The sequence below is a fragment of the Delphinus delphis genome, chromosome 19 (assembly GCF_949987515.2).
Source record: "Delphinus delphis chromosome 19, mDelDel1.2, whole genome shotgun sequence".
Taxonomy (NCBI): domain Eukaryota; kingdom Metazoa; phylum Chordata; class Mammalia; order Artiodactyla; family Delphinidae; genus Delphinus; species Delphinus delphis.
In genome coordinates, this window is record NC_082701.1 from 21,049,196 (window position 1) to 21,072,618 (window position 23,423).

General features: G+C 54.6%; 2 protein-coding genes across 6 annotated transcripts in view; one reads left to right on the plus strand and one right to left on the minus strand.

Moving 5' to 3' along the window:
• Positions 1–12,371, minus strand: part of THRA (thyroid hormone receptor alpha) — a 24,764-nt gene extending 12,393 nt beyond the window's left edge. For 2 of the 4 annotated variants that reach the window (XM_059997092.2, XM_059997093.2), the window contains exons 1-2: positions 12,107–12,324; positions 1,372–1,719 (exon numbers count right to left, since the gene is read on the minus strand). In XM_059997092.2, the coding sequence (XP_059853075.2) occupies positions 1,372–1,424 (53 nt within the window). In that variant the 5' untranslated portion in view covers positions 1,425–1,719; positions 12,107–12,324. Of the gene's footprint in view, positions 1–1,371; positions 1,720–12,106 lie in introns of all 4 variants that reach the window. The other 2 variants (XM_069540082.1, XM_069540083.1) reach the window with 2 other exon arrangements.
• The window catches only part of MED24 (mediator complex subunit 24), a 31,369-nt gene continuing 19,727 nt past the window's right edge, over positions 11,782–23,423 (plus strand). For both annotated transcript variants that reach the window (XM_059997089.1, XM_059997090.1), the window contains exons 1-4: positions 11,782–11,924; positions 19,442–20,178; positions 20,572–20,782; positions 20,871–20,953. In XM_059997089.1, coding sequence (XP_059853072.1) covers positions 20,653–20,782; positions 20,871–20,953 — 213 coding nt within the window. In that variant the 5' untranslated portion in view covers positions 11,782–11,924; positions 19,442–20,178; positions 20,572–20,652. The remainder of the gene's footprint in view (positions 11,925–19,441; positions 20,179–20,571; positions 20,783–20,870; positions 20,954–23,423) is intronic.

Sequence of the window (23,423 nt, forward strand, 5' to 3'; positions counted from 1 at the left end):
CCACAGACAACTCTGTGTTCCACACGCCCTGGGGATTACCCCTGTCTGATGTCTACAACAGTTCGAGGGTCGGATCTCCCTCCTGCCTCTGGAGGGGTGGGTGTGGGGGGAACTCCCCGGCCACCTAGGCCCCAGTCGAGCTGGCAGTCTTCAGCAATTAACTAGACTCACAGCCTCTGGGTGCAGTCCCAGGGACAGCCACAAGGTGGCGCAGGGACATGGGGGAGGGGAGGCAGACAGGGGAGGGGCTGCAGTCCTGGGGGACCAGGAACTGGCATTCCTGCCTTTCTCAGAGTTAGCAGCAGACTTTCCCAGATCCACAGAAGTCTGGGCAGGGAGGTACAGAGGCTGTAAGTGAGAGCTACGCAATGACAGGCTAAATCTTTTTCAGAGCCCCCAGGGGTGGGGATTGGGTTGGGGGGATACCCCCATTGCCCTACCCAGCTGCCAGCCCCATCCACTTCCTCTACCCCTCCAGGGACCCAGTCTTGGGCCCCAGGGCTTTGCTGGGCCAGGCCTCCGGCCTCCTGGCTCAGGATCTGGTCTCCTAGGCAACGGCCACACTACTCCCCAGAGCACCCCCTCCCCCACCCTCTCCCTGGCCATAGGCACAGGCTGTACCCAGCTCCCAGGGCACCACGCCAACTGAGACTGAGCTCTGTGCCACTTGGAGCTGATGGGAGAGGCAGAGACCCTCTGGGCTCCTGAAGCACAATGCAGATAGTAGGTAACCCATCCCTAGTTGCGTGTGCAGGGCTGATGCCTCCTCCACGTGGGAGCAAAACCTTCATAGCTGGCATTCCCTTTCACTTCCTGGGAGGAGCCCCATGGCAATGCCCGCCCTTGCCCATGAACAAGGAAGAGCTTGTGAGGCTCCCAATAGGTTCCAAATATAAGCGTGAGCTGTGACCAACAGCTACTGGTGCATGTGCCCTGAAATGTCATGTCACATGCACCATGGCTTCTGGACAACACGCTGGTGGTCAGAAGTGAACAACCTGGTAGGGAGAGGAGGGAAATGGCAAGGCTTGGATTCCACATGCTCAGGTGAGGGTGGCTGAGGGGACACTGGGGGGCATTGGAGACTCCCAGCACTGTCAAGGGAGGGGCCACGTGCCTGCTGCCTGTAATTACTCTGCTCTGCATCACCTCCCCCTTTCAAAATGGGCATCTTTCCATTGAGGTGCCTAATTCCCTGCCGCATGGGAACATGACCTCATCTCCTGGGCAAAGGTAGGCAGCAGGCTTGCTGGCCTCATGCCCATCCCCCCAGAGGTGCTTAAAAGGCCCAAGCTCCACTCTCTCGGGCCCAGCCAGGTGACCCTTCCTGTTGCCTAGGAGTTGGCACGACCTAGTTGCCAGACCCATTACCTGTTCTCCTCTGGGTCTGACCCACACTCCACCTTGCTTGGCTTCTGTTCCATTCACTTTAATTCCATCCAGGATGCCCTCCAGCACGCCAAGAGACTGGGGTGGGCACACTGGCCCCCCCGGCACGCCCACAGGCCGCCCACCCCCCGCCACCCAGGCCCTAGGGCCCAGCACCCATGGTGCCCGCCTCAGCACTTGGCCTTTCACACCATGCCCTGCGCCCCAAGGGGGGCGGGCGGTGAGAGGGGCCAGGGAGTGGCAGATAGTGGGGTTGTGGGGGAAGCCGGGTCTGTGGGGGGGTCCTGGGCTGGGGGAGTAGCTTCGGAATCTTGTCCTGTCCGGAGGTCCCTGCAGAGAGAGGAAAGAGGCAGGGATAAGGCGGCGCCATGGTGGGGCTGGGTGAATAGGATTCCTTTGGTGCCAACATTTGGGGGCTCGTAACGAGATGGTGGTAGTCATGGAGGGCAGGCACCAGGACAACCCTTCAGATTAACAGACAGCAGGCAAGACTGGAGAGCCACATCCTGCTCCCCAGACATGGAAAGGGATGGAGGGAAAGAATGAGGTCACCCATGTACCTCGTCTCAGTCCTCACATTCCAAGTGCCTGGCCCTTAATAGGCGTCTATTAAACATCAGCTATTGTTACCACCCCCCAGTTTCCCTAAAACTCATCAGTATTACAGGGCAAGAGGCCACCAGAGATGGGCAGCTTCAGCCCAGGCATGGGGGGTACTGGTGACGGAAGTGTGGCTTGTGGGGGCAGCATGCAGGGATCCTGAATGCCCACGTGGGTGCCTTCACGGAGAGGGGCATTGCAAATAGTAGGGAGACGACCCCCCCGGCTGCTGGCTCAGTTACGACTCCCCACTCCCGGCCCCCCAGGGAGCTTCCCATACAACGTCCCGAATCACACTTCCCAGTCTGAGGACCAGACTTCCCAGTCGGTTTAGCTGAGCTGCCACCCACCAGGATGGCAAGAGGAGGGGAAAGGAAACTAACCCGCGTTAATGGAATAGAGAATATAGGCCCTCTGGTATCAGAGCTGCACAGGTGAGGAAATAAAGCCTCAGAAAGCCCGACCATTCACTCGAGTTGGCACAGCTAGTGAGCAGCCTGCCTCCGATGCTTGCCTTGTCCTGCTATCTGGGGTCCAGGGCAGTGCCCACCTGGGCCAACCATTCCCCCCATGCTGCTCCGCTGACCCCAGCCTGCAGGCCCGAGGCTCCGTGTCTGCACACACAAGGCAGGTGTGGGCACGTGAGAGGGGACAGAAGGCGCAGCTCTCCGCACACAGCCTCCATCGAGTGGCTGCTGCACCAGAGTCGTTGCCCCTGGGCCCCCCCGGCCCCACCCCTAGGAACTGATAAGGAGCCAGGGTGGTAGGGGAAAGGAGAGATAAGTCAGGCCATTGGGCAGGGTAGGACCGGGCTGGACCATGGGACAGGGCCTCTGCACTCAGACAAGTCCCCATCCTGGGGAGCAGGGCAGTAGTACAGAAGGGTGGCCTACTCTGCTTTCGATGCCCCCGCAGACCAGAACTGGGCACTGGGGGCTGGACAGGAGACATGGGGTGGAGGGGTGCGAGCAGGGAGCCTTAGCCCAGGGAGCCGTCAAGAAAGTAGGTCAAGTTTTTCTTGGCTTGCGGAGAAATTCCTGTTATAAATTTATAATGGCGTAGCCAGCCCTAAGGGGTGGAGATGGGGGGAGAAGGAGTGGGTGGGGATGCCCAGAGCCTGGGCATAGGGGCCTGCTGCTCTCAGCCAGAGCAGTGAGGGGCTGGGGGCCGAGGCAGGCGTGGCCCTTGGGCTGGACAATAGAGGGTTATTTTCTGTCGCCTCTGTTTCCACTTCTATCTGTGCCCAGTGAAGCTTCCTTTGGTCTGTCTGTCTGCATCTGAATGTCTCTCTCTCTCTCTCTCTCTCTGGGTCTGGGTGTCTCCCTGTCTCCCCCACCCCCCAAGACTGTGCCTCGGTGCTTGGCACACCCTGGCTGCGGTGCTGCCCCCGCCCGTCTCCTGCCCACCTGGCATACTGCCACCACTTGTTTACAGAAGCTGGAAAAATCCACTCGCCAGCCTGAGGCCCGAGTGCCCCCGGGGAGGGGAGGAGGCAGGCACAGGAGTGGGCATGCTGAGAGAGGGGCAGCCGCGCGAGCAGGCCCTGGAGGCAGGTGAAGGGAACCGGGGTGTGTGGGAATGGGTATCAGCGGCTACGGGCCAGACCAGGCAGGGAGCACCGGCGGCAGCACATGGCATGGGCAGCTCCTGCCCCAGGCCACAGCTCTGGAAGACCCCTCCCCCTGACTTCTGCTACCGCCAGTTGCTACAGGGCACACCTGGGGCAGTGCCAACCTAAGCCACCATGTTTTTTTTCCCTTCCCCCGACCCAGCCTGGCCTTAACTCCAAATGTGGCTGGGCACTGCCAAGGGTTTGCACGTGCCTGCTGCAGGGGGTGGAGGGAGGAGGCCCCCACTCTGCCTCACCTCTATGCTGAGCCGAACGGTGCCTGATGCCACCCAGGCTCCACTGAGCCCCTGGTAGTGGGCAGGGAAGCAAGGTCCTGCCCTCACTGCTTAGGGCACCCTTGCCTGGCACCTAGCAGGAGGCTGGAACCCCTGGAGAGTCCTTGTCATCTCTCTGGGGACATACCTGGGCCTCTGAGGCGACAGGGCAGGCAGAGGGCCCAGCATGCGGGGAGGCACATAGCACATGTGCCTGTGTCAGCTGTGGGCAGTGGGGCAGGGGGGCAGGGCAGAGATACCCATGCTGCAGGGCAGCCTCTCTCCCCTCCTCCTGGAGTCCTCCTCAATTCCCCCAGTGCCAGCCTGGCACATCCCCTGCAGAGGAAGACGATCAGCATCCCCCCAAGAGGCAGAGGGCTGGAGCTATGGGGCTCTGAGACTAGGCCGGACAGCCGGCAGGCAAGGCCCACCTGTTGGCTGGCCTGGCCACCCACTCCCTCTTTGTCAGATAAGAGATGCCTGGTGGCAGTGTGGGCAAGGTGCCCGCGGAGGGGGAAGCATTTCATTAAGCTTAAGTGCTTCTGCAATGGGGGGACTGAGACAAGAGGCCAATGCGGCATCCATGGGCACCATGCCATGTTCCTGCTGCTGGACTGTCCCACTCCGCAGTCCTGTGGACCCAAGGGACTCCCTGGAAGGACTCCTAGGGCTGCCAGAGGGGACTCTCTGCCCCAGAATCCAGCCCCCAATTCTGTACCCACCACTCTCCTGAGTGTCTGCTCTTGGCTTTGGCCCCACCTGTCAGGGCCCGTGAACTTTGTCCTTAATGCTCTACGGAAAGCCCAGCCCTCCTCCTTGCCAACCACAGAGGGAAAGACTCACATAGAGAGAGGGGGGCTGAGAAAATGGGAGAAAGAGAAGAAGCAGAGAGGTGAAAGGGACGATGGGGGAAGAGGGGGAGAAGGATGAGGAGAGGCAAGAACAAAGAGATGGGCAGGGGTGGGGGCAGAGGCAGGGATGACAATGAAGCCAAGGGAGAGGAAGAAAGGCAGCAAGGAGATGGGAGTGGAGAGAGAAGGGTGAGGGAGAAAAGAGGGCAGAGAAGGGAAGGGGAGACAAAGGCAGAAAGGTAACAAAGAAAGATGGGTGGGGGGTGCTTCATGGAGGCTGGGGGGAGGGGAGAAGAGAAATGGTTTCCACGGTGACAGCTGGTTCTTGGTGGCCTGGCATGTGGGCTATTAATAGTGCTGTGGGGAGATTCACACCTCCCTCTCCCCTTCCCCTTTGCCTGCTGCTAGGGTGGGGGGAGGTACTTCTCCCCCACTCCCAATTATCTGGCACTGACGCCCTGACTCCACACCATGGGGGCCAAGAAGGGTGGCCAGGTGGCCACTGTAGCCCAAACACACACACACACATACACACACACACACACACACACACACGGGCATGCACAGGCAAACACAGGCATCTGTGTGCAGACACTGCCGCCTGTGCCAGCGTGGGCTCCCATGGACAGCCACAAACACCAACAGCCCCGGGAGTCTGGAGATGGTGGAGGCTGCGGCAGCAACACAGGCACGCAGGTTGAGGAGTAGATGCCTCTCGGGGCTGGGACCTCTTCCTCCTCTCCCAGATCCCCCCGTTCTATTCTCAGGTATGGACTGAAGGGGACTGCCCCACCCAACCTGCTGTTATCCTAGTGCCAGCAGAGAGAGGAGGAGTGAAGGCGGGAAGGGAGGTACTATTTGGCAGGTGTGACATGGCAGAGGAGTACACAGACAGAGGCACCAGCTTGGCAAGCGCGGCGGGGGGGGCGTGGGTGGGCAGGGGCTGAGGCAGCCTCTTTGGTGGGCTCTCGCTGGGCCCCCATGAGATGGATTCTGGAGCGTAAGGGCAGTGACCCTTAAGTCTGATCTCCTAGCCACTGTGGGGCCTTGGAGGCTAGAGAATGGGAGATGGGGTTGGGGGATATAATATAAGGGGGAGATAGGTTACTTAAACAAAAGGATCCTCTCCTCCAAAAGAATATAACAGGAAATTCCCCCCTGCAGGCACAGACAGAAAGACATAAACAGTAGCCTTGACTTGGGCCAGATGCCCAGTATTAACATCAAAGACTGTGCTTCCCGCCCAACCCCACCATAACCTCACCCACCTGCTGCTCTCCTGTCCCTCCTCCCACCCCAGGCCAGCTCCAGTCAGGCATTAAGGTGGGCGCCCAAGTCTAGGGCTCACCTCCATCCCCCCCACGCATACTGACGATGGTTGTGCCCACATCCATGCTCAAGAGCTCAGCCCCTTCCCTGTCAACCCACAGAACTTCGTGCCCCCTGCCCCAGTTCCCCCCAGAAATGGAGGGGGAGATCCAAATAGCCAAGAAGGCAGAGTTAGGAGCACCCACAAGCTGGGCATACTCTCCCTGCCCTCCCCCCAGCAGCCAGCGGGTAATCGGAGCTGGGAGGTGGGGCAGCTGAAGGCTGGAGGCATGAATGTCACAGGGCCAAGGCGCTCAGTGCAGATGGCATCAGGGGCACAGGGCTTGGGGTCCTCCCTTCCCCACTCCTCTCTTCCAAGGAGGAGGCTGCAGAGAGGAGTCTGCAAGCGCTGGGGAGCATGCCCAGGAGGGAAGGGAATGGTGGACGGGAAAAGAAAAGCAGGGATGTTCTCCCAGGCACCCCAGAGAGGCGGGAGATAGCCCCCACCCAAGCAGAACTGGCCGAGGAGGGGAGGTGGGGGAGAGGGACGAAGAGAGAAGCGGGGAGAGAGAAGCCAGGAGAGGGAGGGAGGGAATGGGGAGAGAGAGAGAGATTGAAAATTGTGTGTGTGTGTGTGTGTGTGTGTGTGAGAGAGAGAGAGAGAGAGAGAGAGAGAGACAGAGAGAGAGAGACACAGAGAGAGAGAGAGGGGGGGGGAGAGAGAGAGAGAGAGAGAGGGAGGGAGGGAGGGAGAGAGGGAGAGAGGGAGAAGCGAGAAGGGAGAAGGGAGGGAGGGGAGCGCATACGAGGGAGAGAGAGCAGGCGAGAGCGAGCAAGTAAATGCAGCTGAGTCTCCCGCACACACACGGACACGTGCAGACACACACACTCACCCCGCATGCGCAGAGCCTCGGGCTCTGGGTACCCCATTCCAGCAGATATTCAGAGCCCTCCCCAGCCCACACATGCCCAAAACACGCATACATGGATTGCACGCACAACACACCCACTCACTGATGTGTACAAAGACGCTGATAGCCACCAAAGCCTCAGGTCCCATTCCCCTTCCCTCGCCCACGCCCCACGCGCCTGGGTAAAAGAGAAAATGAAACAGGCAGCCAAGGCTCTAGGAGCCAAGAGCTCATCTCTTCCTTACAAGAGTAAGAGAGGAGGAAGAGGGCTGGGGGCTGGGGCCAATCACGCTGCTCTGCCACTGCTGGAGGTGTGGCTGTGCCTTTGGCCCTAACCTTTAACCCCAGTCCCCAGTGCTGGGTGCCCACCTCCAAAGCAGGGGACCAAGGATAGCATTTTCTGGGCACCAATAAGTTCCATCTTGCTCCCCTTGTCTACCCAGAGAACTTCTGACCCCTCCCTCTGGACCACCTCACACAATGGCATGCAAGCGGGAGGTCCCCTTTGGTGCCCCAGCCCTGGCCTGCCAGGAAGGCAGGCGACACCATATGCCTGAAAACCACATGCTCCCCTCCCTCCAGCAGCCCCAGATGCCTCTGTGAGAGACGGAGAACTGTCTCTGGTTCCAAGCAGCGTGTGTATCCGCAGCCTGAGCGTTCCAGGCCTTGGGAAGAGAGGAGAATCCACAGGCGTTGTTTGCCGTGCCAGTGCCAGGATGCAATACTGACTGACCACAGGTGTCACCCCACGTTATGTTATTTACCCTCACTCTGCGTGAGGTGGGCATCATTGTCTCCAGATTATGAAAACCTAGGCCCAGAGTCAGAAACTGGCAAATGGTGAAAACCCAGCCTCCAACTCCCAGCCCGCGCTCTTCCCGCCATGGTCACGCTCGCCTCCCTCCCCAAGAGGCACAAAAGTCCCCCAAGCACCTTTAGAGCCATGAGAACCAGGGTTGAGATGAGCTCCCTACTCCAGAGGCTCCCCAGTGGCCCACCACGAGGCATATCCCCACCACTGTCCTGGGGGAGCTGCATAAAAGGGATTTGGGGGGAGAGAGGAGTCCTATCACCAGATGCAGAGGAAAGGTGGCAACCCAGGACAGACCCTGGGTCTCGAGGTGCCACGCCTAACACCCTCCTTATTCACTGCCGCCGTCCTCCACACTAATGCCCCCTCCATGCAGGGGTGGGGAATCTGTCAGCCCGGGCTGGGTCCTGGTTGATTGATCAATGGCAGGTAGCTGAGATGCTGGGTCCCCAGGAGAGAGGAAGGGTGCCGTACTCTACTCATAAGAAAGGAGCGGGGGTATGGAGGGAGCCTGCTTTCCTTGTTTTTTCTCTCCCCCATTCCCAGTGCTCAGACTTGTCCTAACCAGAGATGCAGTGATGCCCAAACATTCATGCATTTGCCCCTAACTGGGGAGGTGTGTCCAGGCTGAGATGTCAAGAGCTCCTTTTAAGAAGCAGCTAAAAGGTGATCAGAGGAGGGCAAGGCAGAGGGGCTCCAGCCTGCACAAACTCATGCGGGAGAGAGAGGGGACGTGGAGGCTGAGGAGGCTGGAGATCAGCGACCCACTATCCCTACCACCCCCATCCCCATCCCATTCCTGTGATGTCTAGGAGATCCAATTCTCCACCGAGCTTCTCCAAGAAGTGACCTACAGACCTCCTCGTTGTAACAGCTAACACATACAGTGCTTGTTAGGCACCAGGCACTTGTTAAAGCGTTTTATGTATTCTGACTCCTCTAATCCTCAAAAAGCTGAATGAGGTAGGTATTATCCTCCTCAATTCACAGACAAGGCAAGTGAGAGGTTAAATCGCTTGCCCAGGAGTATACAGCCCACAAGTGGCAGGGCTGGGATTCAAACCCAGGCGATCTAGTTCCTATATATATATATTTATCCCTGTTTTTAACCATTACAGCATATCACCTGCTAGAGGAACAATATCTTGTTCTTTCATCCAGCTATGTGTTCCCTGTGACCCAGCCTCAGTTTCCCTTTCAGTAGCAGCCATGGATTCTCTATGGTAGAATCCCTACCAGTGTCTCCTCATCCATGGTCTGGGCCACAGCTAGAGGGGAGCATGGCCAGAAATGGTAGATGTCCCCTGCTCAAACTCCCTCTCCGGAAGACTTGCCACTCTGGGCTGGAGGGCCAGCGCATGGGAGAGGGCCTCACGAAGTCTGGGCAGCTGTACCCTCAGAACCAGGCTCTGAGGCTGGGCAAAGCAGACACAGCTGTTGGGCATCTCGGAGGTGGGTCTCAGCTGCCAGGGGTGTGGAGAAAGGCCACTGTGAGTCCTGCCAAAGACCCAGCTCAGCCGGGTCCTGCCAACTCCTGCCACCGCCCCCGGGGGCAATTATCTTCCAGCGGGTCAGTGTGGAGGGAGCCCCCTCTCCGGCCTGTTTGGGAGCTGGCTAGCCATGGCCTGCACACCCAGGCCTTCCACCCAGCTGGTGTCCCCTGGCTGAGCCTGCCAGCCTGAGAGATCAGCATGGGCAGTGGCCGACCCCCTTTCCTTCTCCCCCCCACTCCCAGCCCCTCAAACTCGCTGGCCGCAGCTGCAGTACTGAGGAAGCGCAGGATGTCCTGAGCAGCCAGCTGAGCCCCCTGCCCCCCACCCCAACCTCCCGCTGACCCCAGAGGCAGGGCAGGCAGGCCGAGGGGCGGGGTTTGAGTATGAACAACTGGAGAAGAATGAAGAACCTCACCACCAGTTCCCAGCTCTGAGCAAGGAGGCTGCGGCAGAAACGGAGACCAGAACAGGGGTCGACGGGGTCAGGGACAGGTGAGAGTTACAGACTAGCAGAGAAGCGAGGAGGGAGGAGACACAGCGGAGACAGCGTTGGAGCGAAATTCCAAGTCAAAAATACACATCACTCACCCAGACACTCACCAACATACTGCCTCCTACGGCAGGCTTCCAAGTTTAGACAGGAGGGCAGAGGTGGGTAAAGGGGCCAGACTCACGGTGGGAGGCAGGAACTCAGCTGGGGGCCCGTGAGCATCCCCAGGAATGGCTCAAACAACCCCAGCAGGGGCGGCTAGGTTCCTTATTTGCTTTTGGGGTGGGGATAGAGGCTGCTTCCTAGGAGCCAGGTTTCCCCAAGACCCCCCTCCCCCCAGCAACCAGGATCATCTCAGCTCCTGAAGTCACTGAGCACTGCTTCAGGTCCATGACTCGGCCCTCTAGAACTCCCCTACCCCCTACTCTCTTTGCTCTAATTTCTCTGTCCCTCAAAAAAAAAGAACGTCAAAAAAGAAGACAGGAGGAAGCTTGAGGAGAAAAGTCTATGACTGTATGTCCATCTAGGGGTGTGCCTGACTGCACAGCTACACCGTGCGCATCCAGAGTTGTAGACCTGTGACTGTGTGGGCCGGAGCCTTGTAAGTGCCTTCTGCACCTGAGGCCCTGGGACTGTGTGCAAATGAGTGTACCTGTGTCCAGAGTTCCCACAGTCAATCAATTAACAAGTATTTACAGAGCACTTCCTATGCTAGGCTCTGGGTGGGATCCAGAGCAATTCCAGAGATTCTCCCAGGTCTCAAGGAGCTCACCATCTGGGGGAGGGGGGGATGACAAGCGAAAGAGGTGGAAAATGTTATCGTGAATGCATGCCTTACACCATTATGGGAGCAGGGGTTTTGTGGTATACAGAACCTCAGAGAGCCACAGTAAGAGTCCAGGAAAATACTTGTTGCTAAGTTGTGTATCCGTGTGTTGATGTGTAACTGCATTTGCGTTTGACTGAGTGACAGCGACTGATACGGCAAGGAGATGATGCCTGTGTGACTGGGCTCATGCGAGCACGTGTGTGCCTGTGAGTGACAGGGTCTTTTGTAATGTACGGCTGTGTGCAATTGCTCTGTGTTCATGCAAGCGTGCGATAGTGACTTTTTCTGTGTGGGTGACAGCGACTCCTCCTTGTTGTGTGTGACAGCATCTCCATGTGACCCTGTGCATGGGTATGTGCATGGGTTGGTCTCCCTGCTCTTGGTCTCCTGTGGGTGTGTCTCACCCCTCTGAGCTCCCCTGTGCAGTGGCAGCCAGCCTCTTCCCTTGTCCCCATGTGGGTGTGTCCAGCAGCTCCTGTCCTTGAATCCGCCTGGGTGTCCCCGGGTGTGCATGTGGCTGTCTATGTGGGCACATCTGTGTGTCTGCATGTCACGTTTGCTTCCCCCCTCATCTTGGACAACAGCCCCCTTCATCCCTTCCCCCTCCTGGGGCCAGAGCCAGCACTGAGAGGTGGGCTCCCATCTCACTGACTTTCCTTCTGCAACCTCCACCCCTGGAAACGCGTGGCTCTCTCCATTGCCCCTATCATCCCCCACCCTGCAGGCTTTTCCTTCACACTGGACTAGGGAAGGCCCCAGGCAGAGAAGGGGCACCAGAGACACGTTGCAAGGGGAGGGAAACGGGTGGCACACACAACACGGGTCCATTCCTCCCTCTCTTCCCTAACCGCCCTAGCTTGCAACTCCCTTAATCATCTAGGAACCCTCAGATACACCCCCCCGCCCCGCACACACCCCCCCCCCCCCGCACACACACCCCCCCCCCAACCAGTCGCGTTTTTGCAATTAGGAGTGTTGCAACCAGAGAGCCATGTTCAATTGGGGAGGCGGGTGAAGGGGGGGGGGACTTCCTCCTCCCGGGGCCAGTGCAAGCCCACCCCCCACCCCACTCCTACCGCCCTCCGCAGCTGGAGGCAGCTTTGCAAAGGCCACTCGGCCTCGGCCTGGGAGGCTAGGGGTGGGAGCTGGGGGGGCAGGCCTCCGGCGCACCGTAAACAAACCGCGGCGCGGCGGGCGGGGGAGCTCCGGCGGCCGGCAGCGGGGCCGGGCCCGGGAATGCGCAGCGGACGGGCCGGACAGAGGCCGGGCGGGCCCTCGAGGGGGAGGCCCGGACGCCATCTCCGCCGGCGAACCCCGGGGCCCACCGACCTCCCAGCAACGCCTCTCTTCCCCAGGGCGTAAGTTGCAAGCTCCCGGCCAGTGACAGGGTCACCGGGGCGTCCAGGAAAGCTGAGGCTGGCAGCGGGTACCCCTCGGGCGCCCCCAGCCCACCTGGGAGCTGGCCAGAGAGCCCCGCGGCTTTGCATAATCAATCGCGATGTATTTGCATATTAATGCCCCCTCGCTCCCTCCCCCTTACCTCGGCGTGGCGCGCTGGACCGGGCTGGGCAGCGACGCGGGGGTCTCAGCGCCCCGTGCCGGGGGCGTCCATGGGGGGCCGGTGGGGCCCGGGCCGCCCGCCTCCTGCGCCCGGGTGTGAGTGCGAGTGAGCGCGGGGGGGCGGGGGGCGAGTGTGGCGGCCCCGCGGCTCCTCCGGCAGAGGCGGCGGCCGCTCTTAGCTCCTCCCTCCCCCGCCCCACTCTGGCTGGGGCTCGGGCTCTGCGCGCCCGCCCGGCTCTCGGCTGCTCCCTGCAGGCCGCCTAGACGCCGCCGCCGCCGCCGCCGCCGCCGGCCCCCGCCTCCCGCCCCCCGCCCCCCGCCGCGCCCCGGGACCCCGGCCAGCCGCCCCTCGGCCGCCTCTGCCCCCGCCCCGCCCGCACTTGCCCGCCCCACTCCAGGCGTCTCCGGCGGGAGTGGTACTTGGTGACATATTTTGGAAGAGATGTCATTTAGAAAATAGCCTTCCCTTGCTGGAAGAATTGCAGGGTTGGGGGAGATGCACCACGGGGATGGAGAAGGGCTTATCGGCGAGCCGCCTGCACCTTAGAAGTCGGGGGGAAAGTCTAAATACCAAACCCCAGGAGGTTTAGAGTTTGTTTTGAGTTCGGGTCCCTTCTCTGCCAGTAACTCACTGTGTGACCTTGAACAAATCGCCACCGCTCTAGGTGGCAGAGCTGCCTCAACCTTAAAATTTGAGGATTGTGCACGGTTACCCCTGAGGTCCTTTTAACTTCAATCATCCTGTGTTTTTAATCCTTTTGGAGGTATGCTTCCCCATTACCTCCCTTGCAGGCTCATTTCTAACATCATTACCTGATCCACTGCCTCCTCTTTCAAATGTCACCCTCCTCCAGTATAGGCTTTTTCTATTCACTGTCACCAGTCATTTCCTCAACAATCTGGTCCTCTTGCTGAGCTGGGGAGGGGGTAAGGCTTGCCCTACCCCATCAATTCTCAGCTTCACAGAGGTGGTTTTTCCTCCCATGTTTGCCCCCCCCCCATCCAAATGTACAGGGCCAGTCTAAGGAGGAGGGTGGGCTGTGTAAAAATGGACCCCCTTCCCCAAAGGAGAGGCCTCCATCATGCCAGCCCCACCCCTCATGCACACACACACACACACACACACACACACACCTGCATTCATGGACATAAAACCAACCCAGTGACGCCAGATCCTTTCATCTCAGGATCTCCCAGCACCAGGCAGAGCCCTAATTACCCCAGCACCCTCCCCTACCCCTCCGGTTCACCTGCTGTCATTAGCTCAGTTTTTACCAGTGGGGGCCATAGCCTACCCATGGCTCCCAGGGCGGGGCCCTGTCTCCACTCTCTGCTCTTGGAGAGGTGTGTGTGTGTGTGTGTGTGTGTGTGTGTTAAGGGGAGCTGTTCTACCAGTTGCCCAGTTTGTACTGAATCACTTGTCAAATGTGGGGTTCTGACCAACAGCCTATGTGAATTGGGCTGCCCTTGGTCTTCTTTTTTTTTTTTTTTTTTTTTTGCGGTATGCGGGCCTCTCCCTGTTGTGGCCTCTCCTGTTGCAGAGCACAGGCTCCGGACGTGCAGGCTCAGCGGCCATGGCTCACGGGCCCAGCCGCTCCAGGGCATGTGGGATCTTCCGGGACTGGGCACGAACCCGTGTCCCCTGCATCGGCAGGCGGACTCTCAACCACTGCGCCACCAGGGGAGCCCTGCCCTTGGTCTTCTTAGTCTCAGCCACCTGCATCCTCAGCTCTGTTGGAACCACTTCTTTTAGGGGGTATTGGGGTTTGCAATGCATGGGAGAGGCGAGAGTGACTCTCTTGGGACCCCCTGGAATCAAGGGGATGAGAAATGCATGGGATGCAGAGTGGAGTGGTGGTGATTAGGGGTTTGCAGTGGGGGAAGGGAGCCTGCAGTGGGGAATTGGGGCTGCAGTGTGCAGTGTCAGCATGCAGTAAATGAACCTGTGGGTTCAGCCTGGGCTCACGGTGGACATGCAACAGCTGCAATATGGGGCAGGAAGCTGATCACGCAGGGTCAGGGCAGCATGCAGGGGGAGGTGCAGTGATGGTGGCTGTCTGCCAATCAATGCCACCTCCTCAGTGATCGGGTTTGGCTGATTGGCAGGGGGGGGTGGGGGGTGGGGGGTGGCGCAGGGCAGGGCCGCGGTGTGCAGTGCTTAGGGTGCAGGCTGTACCATGTATGGAGATAGTCCCTTGGGATTGGGCTGCCCAAGGAGTTAGGCAGTACATAATCTCAGTACATAAGATACATTTATGAGATGAGGTGCGTGTATCCTCTGCGTCCATCAGCCGGAAGCAGGAGGCAGTGGAGAGGTCTAGCAGCAATCTGGATTCGGTAGCGCAGGGTGATGGAGTCCAGAGTGAGAAGGTGAAAGTGCTATGGTTTTTGTCTCCCCTCCATTCTGGCTTCCCCACCACATCTTTTTTTTTTTTTTTTTTTTTTGTGGTATGCGGGCCTCCCACTGTTATGGCCTCTCCCATTGTGGAGCACAGGCTCCGGACGCGCAGGCTCAGTGGCCACGGCTCACGGGCCTAGCCGCTCCGCGGCATGTGGGATCTTCCCGGACCGGGGCACGTACCCGTGTCCCCTGCATCGGCAGGCAGACTCTCAACACTGCGCCATCAGGGAAGCCCCCCACCACATCTTTTTGATGAAAGGCCCTAAAGTTATTGGATGAGGGAGACTTTTTGAAATCCTAGACCCAGAGCCATAGAAAATGAAGTGTCTCCTGATCCATCTTTTTTCCCCAGGGCCAGAGTGAGCACCTTGAACTCAAAGATGAAAGTTCACCATTCTTATCTTCTCCTTACCTCTCTCCCTTTCCTTGGCTCCAGATGTGGGCTGGTAACAGACCTGGGCAAGGACAAAGTGAAGGGCATACTGCCTCCAAAGCAGGCATCTTGCCAGATGCCAGGATCCAGCCCAAGTCTGTGCTTATAGCCCCTGGCCCTGTGTTGCATCACTCCCGTTCCCACCGCACTCACCCTGCCTACCCCCATTTCTTGAAGCTTATAGCTCGCCTCATGGTCATTTCATCCCCAACTCATGTTCCCTCCTTGCCATGAAACCTCTACCGGGATGCTCCGACCATCCCCGCCACCCCTGCCTCAGCGCTGAGTCCAAGGGGAGAACAGAATGGTGGGGCATGAGTGAGGATGGATAGAGACCCCGCAAGGGGATACATCTGACGGCCCCCTCCCTCTTAGACTTTGGTTGCCAAGGAGGCAGCAAGAACAGCCTGTTCTCTGGGCTCCCATTGGAACAGCTATGCCCAGGCCCCTCCCTCTCTTCCTTCTCTTTCCTTCTCTCCCTCCCAGACTGTTGCTAGGAAGCACCCCAAGATTTCTCAAGGGTCCCACCCCTAGAAGCCAGGGGATCCAGATTGCTTTCTGAATAGCTTCCCCAAAAGCCTGGAAGCCAAGACCCCACACAGCATTCTCCACCCCTGCCAAGAAGCCCCAAACAGTTTGGGGGAACAGGGGACAAGCCCTCTGCCAGCCTGTCCTGGAACTAGCTCAGTGGCCTGGGCCTCAGTAATTCCTCTCCCCATCTCATCTTGACCTCCTGGGCTCTGAGTGATGTCAGCAAGTGATGAGGTGTCCAGCAGACACCCCTTGACTCTGCAGACACAGCCCCACTTATTGGGGAGTTCTGGAAAGACTCTGGAAAGCAGAGGAAACTGAGGTATCACCAACTAAGAGAACTTAAAACCCAGGTATTTCTCCCTCTTACCAATTTTTTAATCAAGAAAAGATGGTGGAAATGGAGGAAAGAAAGGGGGGTCAGTTTATGGGAATTGGGGATTAAGTGGCTGGCAGAGATGAGAGACTGGGAAATTAGCAAACAATTGTCCTGCTAAGAGTAAAGTGGCCACTTAATGCCCCCCTATCGACCACATTTGTCCCATCACGTGCCCTGGTTATGGGTCACAAAAAAGAATCAGCGAAGGGACTCGGGCCTGGCTGAGCCTTGCTTCTGGTATCTGAGGATAGAAATGGAAAACCAAGCTGACACCTTCTCCAGGTTGTCTTTCAGAGTTTCTCCTACTTTTATTCATTCATTTGACACTTTTTTTTGAACATTTAATACATGCCAGGTATTGGATCCCCTAAATGTGCCCAGCTTCTGGTCTCTCTGCCGTGTGGATCCCCTTCGTCCTGCTTTGGCAGGAGGAGAGAGGAGGGGAGGGGTATGGGGCAGTCTCCTTTACCTACCACACTGCAGCCCTCCCCCTTCAGTTAAAGGAGAGATGGGACAGGTTGATGTGGAGGCCAAGAGTACAGAGTGGCTCTCAGGGCCCGGAGGAAGGAGCAGCTGGCCTGTCCAGGATTCAGGATCACAGCACTCTTTTCTCTGCGCTGGAGGGTGTGGAGAGGGAAGGCATCCTTCAGGGTGTTAGGGAGGAAACAACTCCAAGGATTGGTTCAAATTCTGCCTTTCACTGTCCTGGCTTGTCTCTTTCTGGACCTTTCCTGGGGGCAGTGGGAAGACAGAGATGGAACTGTGGGCATCCAGGAGCTGTCCCTGGAACTACCTCGTAGCCTTCTCCCCCATCTTCCTCTTCCCCAGATAGACAGAGAGCAGGGATTCTGAGGTGGGGACTGGTGGGGGGAGGGAACTGGTTTGGAGCCAGCTGTGTATGAGTGTGTGGGAACAACTCTCTTTCTTTCCCACCCACCTGCTGCCAATTAACTCCCCTTAGTGGGGGGACCCAGGCAAGCATCCAAAGGAAAATGTTCCAGTTAGAGGAGGGGAAACGAGTCAGTTACCCTATAGAGAGAAGGGAAGATGAAACCCTTTGTGCGTTGTACGCTTACCAAGTATTTCAGTGTTTCTGGGTCTAGACTTGCCACTTTTCCTTATACTTCTTTACAGCCTAGGTGAGGAATGTTTCCATGTCCTTGGTTACCAAAACCCCAATTCCTCACAGCCTCTTACTCCACCCCAAGTCCTCACTCTGACCTAGTTCCTTTTCTGCTACTGCTCCAGTGTCGCCGTGTCACTCTGCCTGGCTGGCTTCTATCTGCCCCTCTTCTCCAGCCAGACCCCTTCCCCAGGCAGACCAGGCAACAAGATGAAGAGCTTGGGGCTCAGGGCTAAGAGAGCAGAAGTGGGAGCCCAGTCTGGATCAGTGCTGAGGGAGAAGGAAAGGATAGCCAAGGAAAGTGGAATATGTAAGAGGGGCTGTGTGTGGGGCGGGTTTCCTTCTACACACAAAGGGGATGTTGGCATCTCTTCTCTCATCCACAGGAGTATTATCATGGAGTCCTGTCCTTGTGGAGGGCAAGCCAAGAGCTTGTGAGTCCTAGGAAGCTATTCTGGGCTGAAGGGGAGCAGTGGTGTACAGAAAGGCTGTCTCTGAAATTGACAGACTAGAGAGTCAGGCCAAAGTAGAGAAATTGGAAATAGCCCTTGCCCAGAACTAAGGAAGCCCTTTTAGGGAATTCCCTGGTGGTCCAGTGGTTAGGACTCTACACTTTCACTGCCAAGGGCCCAGGTTCAATCCCTAGTTGGGGAACTAAGATCCCACAAGCCATGCGGCATGGCCAAAAAAATAATAATAATAAAAATAATAATAAGGGAGTTCTTTTACACCCTTAGGAGTCCAGTCCTTGGGGAAACCCTGCCAAACCAAGAGAAAGGGCTGCTGGTGACAGGTGGGGGATAGGGAAGGCAGACTGTCTCACCACAGAAGCCACCTCCCTGCCACTGTAAAGTGGGGAGGAGGCGCCCCCCGGAGATCTGCCAGCTTCCTGAAAGAAGGGGATGATTTTTTTTTTTTTTTTTTTTTTGCGGTACGCGGGCCTCTCTCTGTTGTGGCCTCTCCCGTTGCGGAGCACAGGCTCCGGACACACAGGCTCAGTGGCCATAGCTCACAGGCCCAGGCGCTTCGTGGCATGTGGGATCCTCCCGGACCGGGGCACAAACCCGCGTCCCCTGCATCGGCAGGCGGACTCTCAACCACTGCGCCACCAGGGAAGCCCAGAAGGGGATGATTTAAGTTCAGACTATCACTATCCTCAGGGCCCAAACATTCTCCACTCCCATGTGGACTGGACCAAATACCTACTAAGTCTGGAGCAGTAACAAAGTTGACAGTTTTTCTCCAAGAGGGCAGTTTGGGCTCTGACAGATGGGAAAGGAGCTGCAGGATCCAGGGATGGGTCAAGGTGGGGAGCCCTAAGCTGCAGTAACAGCAAAGAGATGAGAGGAGGGAAGAGGCAAAGGTAGAGTGAGGGGCCTGGGAGAAGAAGGGGAGCCAGATATGTGAGGGACTGCTGAGAAAAAGGGTCTGTGGCTGTCTCCAGCATATGTGTGTGTGTGGGGCGGGGGGGAGCTTGGAGGTTAAGTGTGAGGAGTCTGGGTTCTCCCTCCTTCTTGCTTTGGAAGCTTTGGCTACACATATTTAGCAGCTGTTTTGTATAAACATAATTTCCCCGTGGTGTCGCTTGGGCAGGCACTAAAGGGAGCAGAATGGAAGGGGTTGTGGGTGGGTTATGGGGATGGAGGAAGGCCATAGGCAGTCATGACCTTAGAGGGATGTGATCTGGCTCTCCTCCAGGTGCACTCTCCTCTTCAGAACAGGAGTTCTTGTCTCCCTGTTTAGACTATGCTCCAGATACCCAGGATCCTGTGATTCTCTGCCCTGAGGGCCTCATGTTTGCTTCCAGGGCCTTAGTGGACTGCTCTTCCAGAGTCATCCCTCTGAGAACTGATTTTGCCACTGAAAGTATGACCAAAGCATGGTTATTGGGAAATATGGATGGAGCTTGGACTCATGGATGGGAATATGAGGCTCCTCACAGTATGGGATGGGGGGCTGAAAATAGGGGTAGCAGGACACTGGCTGGAGGCTTCCATATTGTTCTGGTTGTAAATGTTAGCGATGACCTGTCCACGGGACAGGACAGGGATGAGGCCTGTGTATAGGGAAGCTCAGATGAGGCCCAGATGTTGGAGTCAGAGGTGGGTAGCATTTGCTTTTGGCTTCTCACTGCAGGGAAGGGAGGAAGAAGGGCTAATACCCCAAACACTGGACATAATTATCTACGATATGGGTCCATAGGATAAAGCGAGACATTATATTGGTTTTAATAAACATTTCTCTAAAGAATAGTTTTAGATTTATAGGAAAAAATTTGAAGATAGTAGAGGGTCCTTATGTACCCCACACCCAACCCCCCGCCTTTAACCTCTTACATTAGTATGGTTCATGTTACAATTAATGAACCAATACTGATACATTTTTATTAACGAAAGTCCACGCTTTATTCAGATTGCTTAGTTTTCACCTAATGTTCTTCTGTTTCAGGATCACATTCAGGATACCAAGTTACATTTAGTCATCGTGTCTCCTTAGGTCCTCTTGACTGTAACAGTTTCTCAAACTTTCCTTATTTTCTATATCCTAAACCTCAGTTTCCTCCTTATGTCTCCCTGTAGTCAAGCAGTATTCTGGGCCAAGAGATTCTGAGAGGACTTCCAGATTTGGGGGTCAAGTAGTGGGTGAGGTGTGTACAACTGACAGAGACTCAGTGTCACTTCTGGAATACAGGTGTGGAAATGAGAAGAACTCAGGAAGATCCAGGGGTTTAGGAGAACAAAAGGAGGCCAGGAAAGAGAAAACCTATTGCTGAACGTATGCCACACCTTTGGTGTGCCTACTAACTACGGGTAATGGAAGGGTGTCGGAAAGTGATTTAAATGCTCGGTCGATAGTGACGTCACTGGACGATGCCTGATAAAAGGGAGACCTTTCGAGAGCCTTTCTCCCTAAGCCCCCCGAGTCTTTGGGATGCCTCAGCTCCTAGTAGTCTTTTCCTAAAGGAGAGAAACAATGCGAGCTGACCAGCTTCGTCTCTTGGGTTCCTCGCTTAGCGTCCTCGCCAGCGGAGTCCAAGGAACTACAACTCCCAGAAGACATCGTGGCATGAGCGGTCTCTTGCTGCATTCCTACTGGTTCATGTTTGTTACTCCCAGCCAATAGAAAATTAGCTCTTTGATAAGTGCCAAAATGGCGGTACCTAGGGTCTAGGACTGGATTATCCGGTAGGCTTAAATTTGGGGAGGTGGTGGATGAAAAGGAAAGAGGGAATTATAGTTTTAGGGTTGGGGAAGGTGGAGGGAATGCGGGGGGGGAATCTGGATTTGGGATGGTAGTGGCTGAGGGACGCAGCCAGAGCTAAGGGCGTATTTAGGCAACCGGAACTGGCTTAACCCCTTGGTACCCATTTATTCTTCGTATTAAGCCCATTTGACACCCTCTTCTTAGTGCTCCAGTTTAGAGAAGGTTGATTCAGGAGGGAAAAGCCTGACAGGATCCCTACTTTTCCCCTTTCTCCTTTCTCCTTTTCCGCATTTTTGTTCTGCCTCCCTTTAATCATCCTGTATCTTCTCCATTCAACTCTGTGCTGCACCCCTGCCCCCCGTTCTTTTCCTCAGAATCCCCTAGCCCCTTCTCTAGCTCGACTTCTCCCACCTCAAGGCTGACCGCCACGGGCCCCGCCTCCTCGGAGTAAAATCATGAAGGTGGTGAACCTGAAGCAAGCCATTCTGCAAGCTTGGAAGGAGCGATGGAGTGACTACCAGTGGGCAATCAACATGAAGAAATTCTTTCCCAAAGGAGCCACCTGGGACATTCTCAACCTAGCAGGTCTCAAGTGAAGTAGGAAGGAAGGATGGGAGGGCTAAACCCAAAATTGTTGTAACCGCTCAGTCTTCCTTTGTTATTCCCCTTGCAGAAGCACTACTGGAGCAGGCCATGATTGGACCTTCCCCCAATCCTCTCATCCTGTCCTACCTGAAGTATGCCATTAGTTCCCAGGTAAACTCTTCCACCTATGCCAGAGAATGAGGGTTTGAAGGTAAAAGACTTGGAATACAGTTGTCAGCTCACACTTTCTAGGTGAATTTGTTTGAACACATCGTTTCTCTGAGCCTCAGTTTTCTTATGAAAATAATAGTACTTCATTGGTTATGATGAATATTACGTTAACTTATTCTATCAGTAAATATTCACAGATGCTTGTATGTGCCAGACGGTGCCATAGGCTCTGGGGATTTAGCTGTGAACAAGGTCTAATCCAAGCACTCAAGGAATATAGTGGGTAATACAGTCATGTAAATAAGCAGTCAGTCACAGAATGGGACTATGATATAGGCTCGGACAGAGTACTATGGGAGTACATAGGAGGGATACCTAATCCAGTTTGAGCAACCAGGTAGGAAGTGATGTTTAAACCAAGACGTGAGTGTTGAGTGGGAGTTAGCCAGGCAGATTGATGAGTGTGTACAAAGCAGAGAGAAAAGCATATGCAACGGCTGGGAGACAAACATCACATGATGTTTAGGAACTGAAAATAATGTGGTATGGCTAGAGTAGCAGTTTTGGTCTCAGGACATTTTGTATTCTTAAAAATTGAGTCTCCTACAGAGCTTTTGTTTAGATTATATCTATTCATATTTACCACTTTAAAAATGAAAGCTGAGAAATGTAAAAACTATGTATTTAAAAATAATAAAAAGTAAACCCATTATATATTAATATAAGTAAAATTTTAATGAAAAATAACCATATTTTACAAAACAAACAAAAAAATTAGTGAGGAAGCTGGCATTGTTTTACATTTTTGCAAATCTCTTTAACTTTGACTTAATAGAATACAGCTGAATTCTCATAGCTGCTTCTGCATTCAGTTGTTGCAGTAGGCTGTTTCAGCTGAAGTATATGAAGGAAATCTGGCCTCACACATCAGGTATTTAGTTTGAAAAGGGAAGAACATTTTAATAAGCCTTTCAGATAAATGTAGATATTCTTTGACATTCCACTAAAGTTCAATAGGCGATGTGAAATCACATCAATGAACTTTTAATACTCTGTTACATTAAAATCCATTGGTCTCTCTCTTGCGCTTTGAATAGATCTTTTACCCATGCCTGATTTTATAAATTGTGAATTGGTCATTTGGTAAATATCCATTACTAAGTTATATAGATATTCTAATTGTTGACACATTTAATTACATAGTGTAATCACATGTCATGGAGCCTCTGGGACATTCCACTGTGCAATTGTGAGAGAATAAGAGTAAAAAAGGGGGGCTTCCCTGGTGGTACAGTGGTTAAGAATCCACCTGCCAGTGCAGAGGACACGGCTTCAAGCCCTGGTCCAGGAAGATCCCACATGCCACGGAGCAACTAAGCCTGTGCACCACAACTACTGAGCCTGTGCTCTAGAGCCCGCAAGCCACAACTACTGAGCCCATGTGCCACAACTACTGAAGCCCGTGCACCCAGGGCCCATGCTCTGCAACAAGAGAAGCCACCACACCACAACCAAGAGTAGTTCCCACTCGCCCCAACTAAAGAAAGCCCACGCGCAGCAACGAAGACCCAACGCAGCCAAAAATAAATAAATTAATTAATTTTAAAAAAAAGAATGAACTACTGACATACACAACATAAAGCTCAGCAACATTTATGTTAAATAAAAAAAGATAGCGTTAAGAGTTTATACTGTATGAGTCCATTTCTATGAAATCCAAATATAGGCAATAGTTATCTATGGCGATAGAAAACATTTAGTGGACTAGAAAAGGAAAGATGGACTAGAAAAGGGTACAAGGAAACTTTCTGGGAGAATGGAAACATTCTGTATCTTATTTTGGAAGTTAGTGACATGGGTATACACAATTACTAAAACTCAATGAATTAATCTTAAAAGCTGTACGTTTTATTGCACGTTAAATAGTATATATATATATATATATATATATATATATATATATATATATATATATATAAATCCTATCACACTATTCCTCCACTTAAAACCCTTTAAATGATTATTCATCACCCTAAGGTAAAGTCCAAACTCCTTAGCATATCTGGGACTATTTCCCTAGGATAGATAGCTAGAAATGGAATTGCTGATTTGAAGAGTGCACACATACTAAATTATAGTAGATCCTGCAGATTGCCCTCAAAAAAAGGATTGTATCAGTTTACACCTGCCCCATAGTGCTTGATAGTGTTTCCCCACACCTTTGCCAAGGTTGAATCTGTTAAGATTATTTTCTAGAGAGGCAAAAAATTACAACATGTTATAAGATGTATTTCCATGATTGTGATATTGAGCGTATTTTTTCATGTTTATTGGCCCTCTGTGTATATTGTATGAATTACTTATGAATATCATTTGCCCATTTTTCTGTCATTAGTTTGTTTTCTTAAGTTTTTTAGTAACAGCTTTATTTGAGATATAAATCACATACCATATAGTTTACCCATTTAAG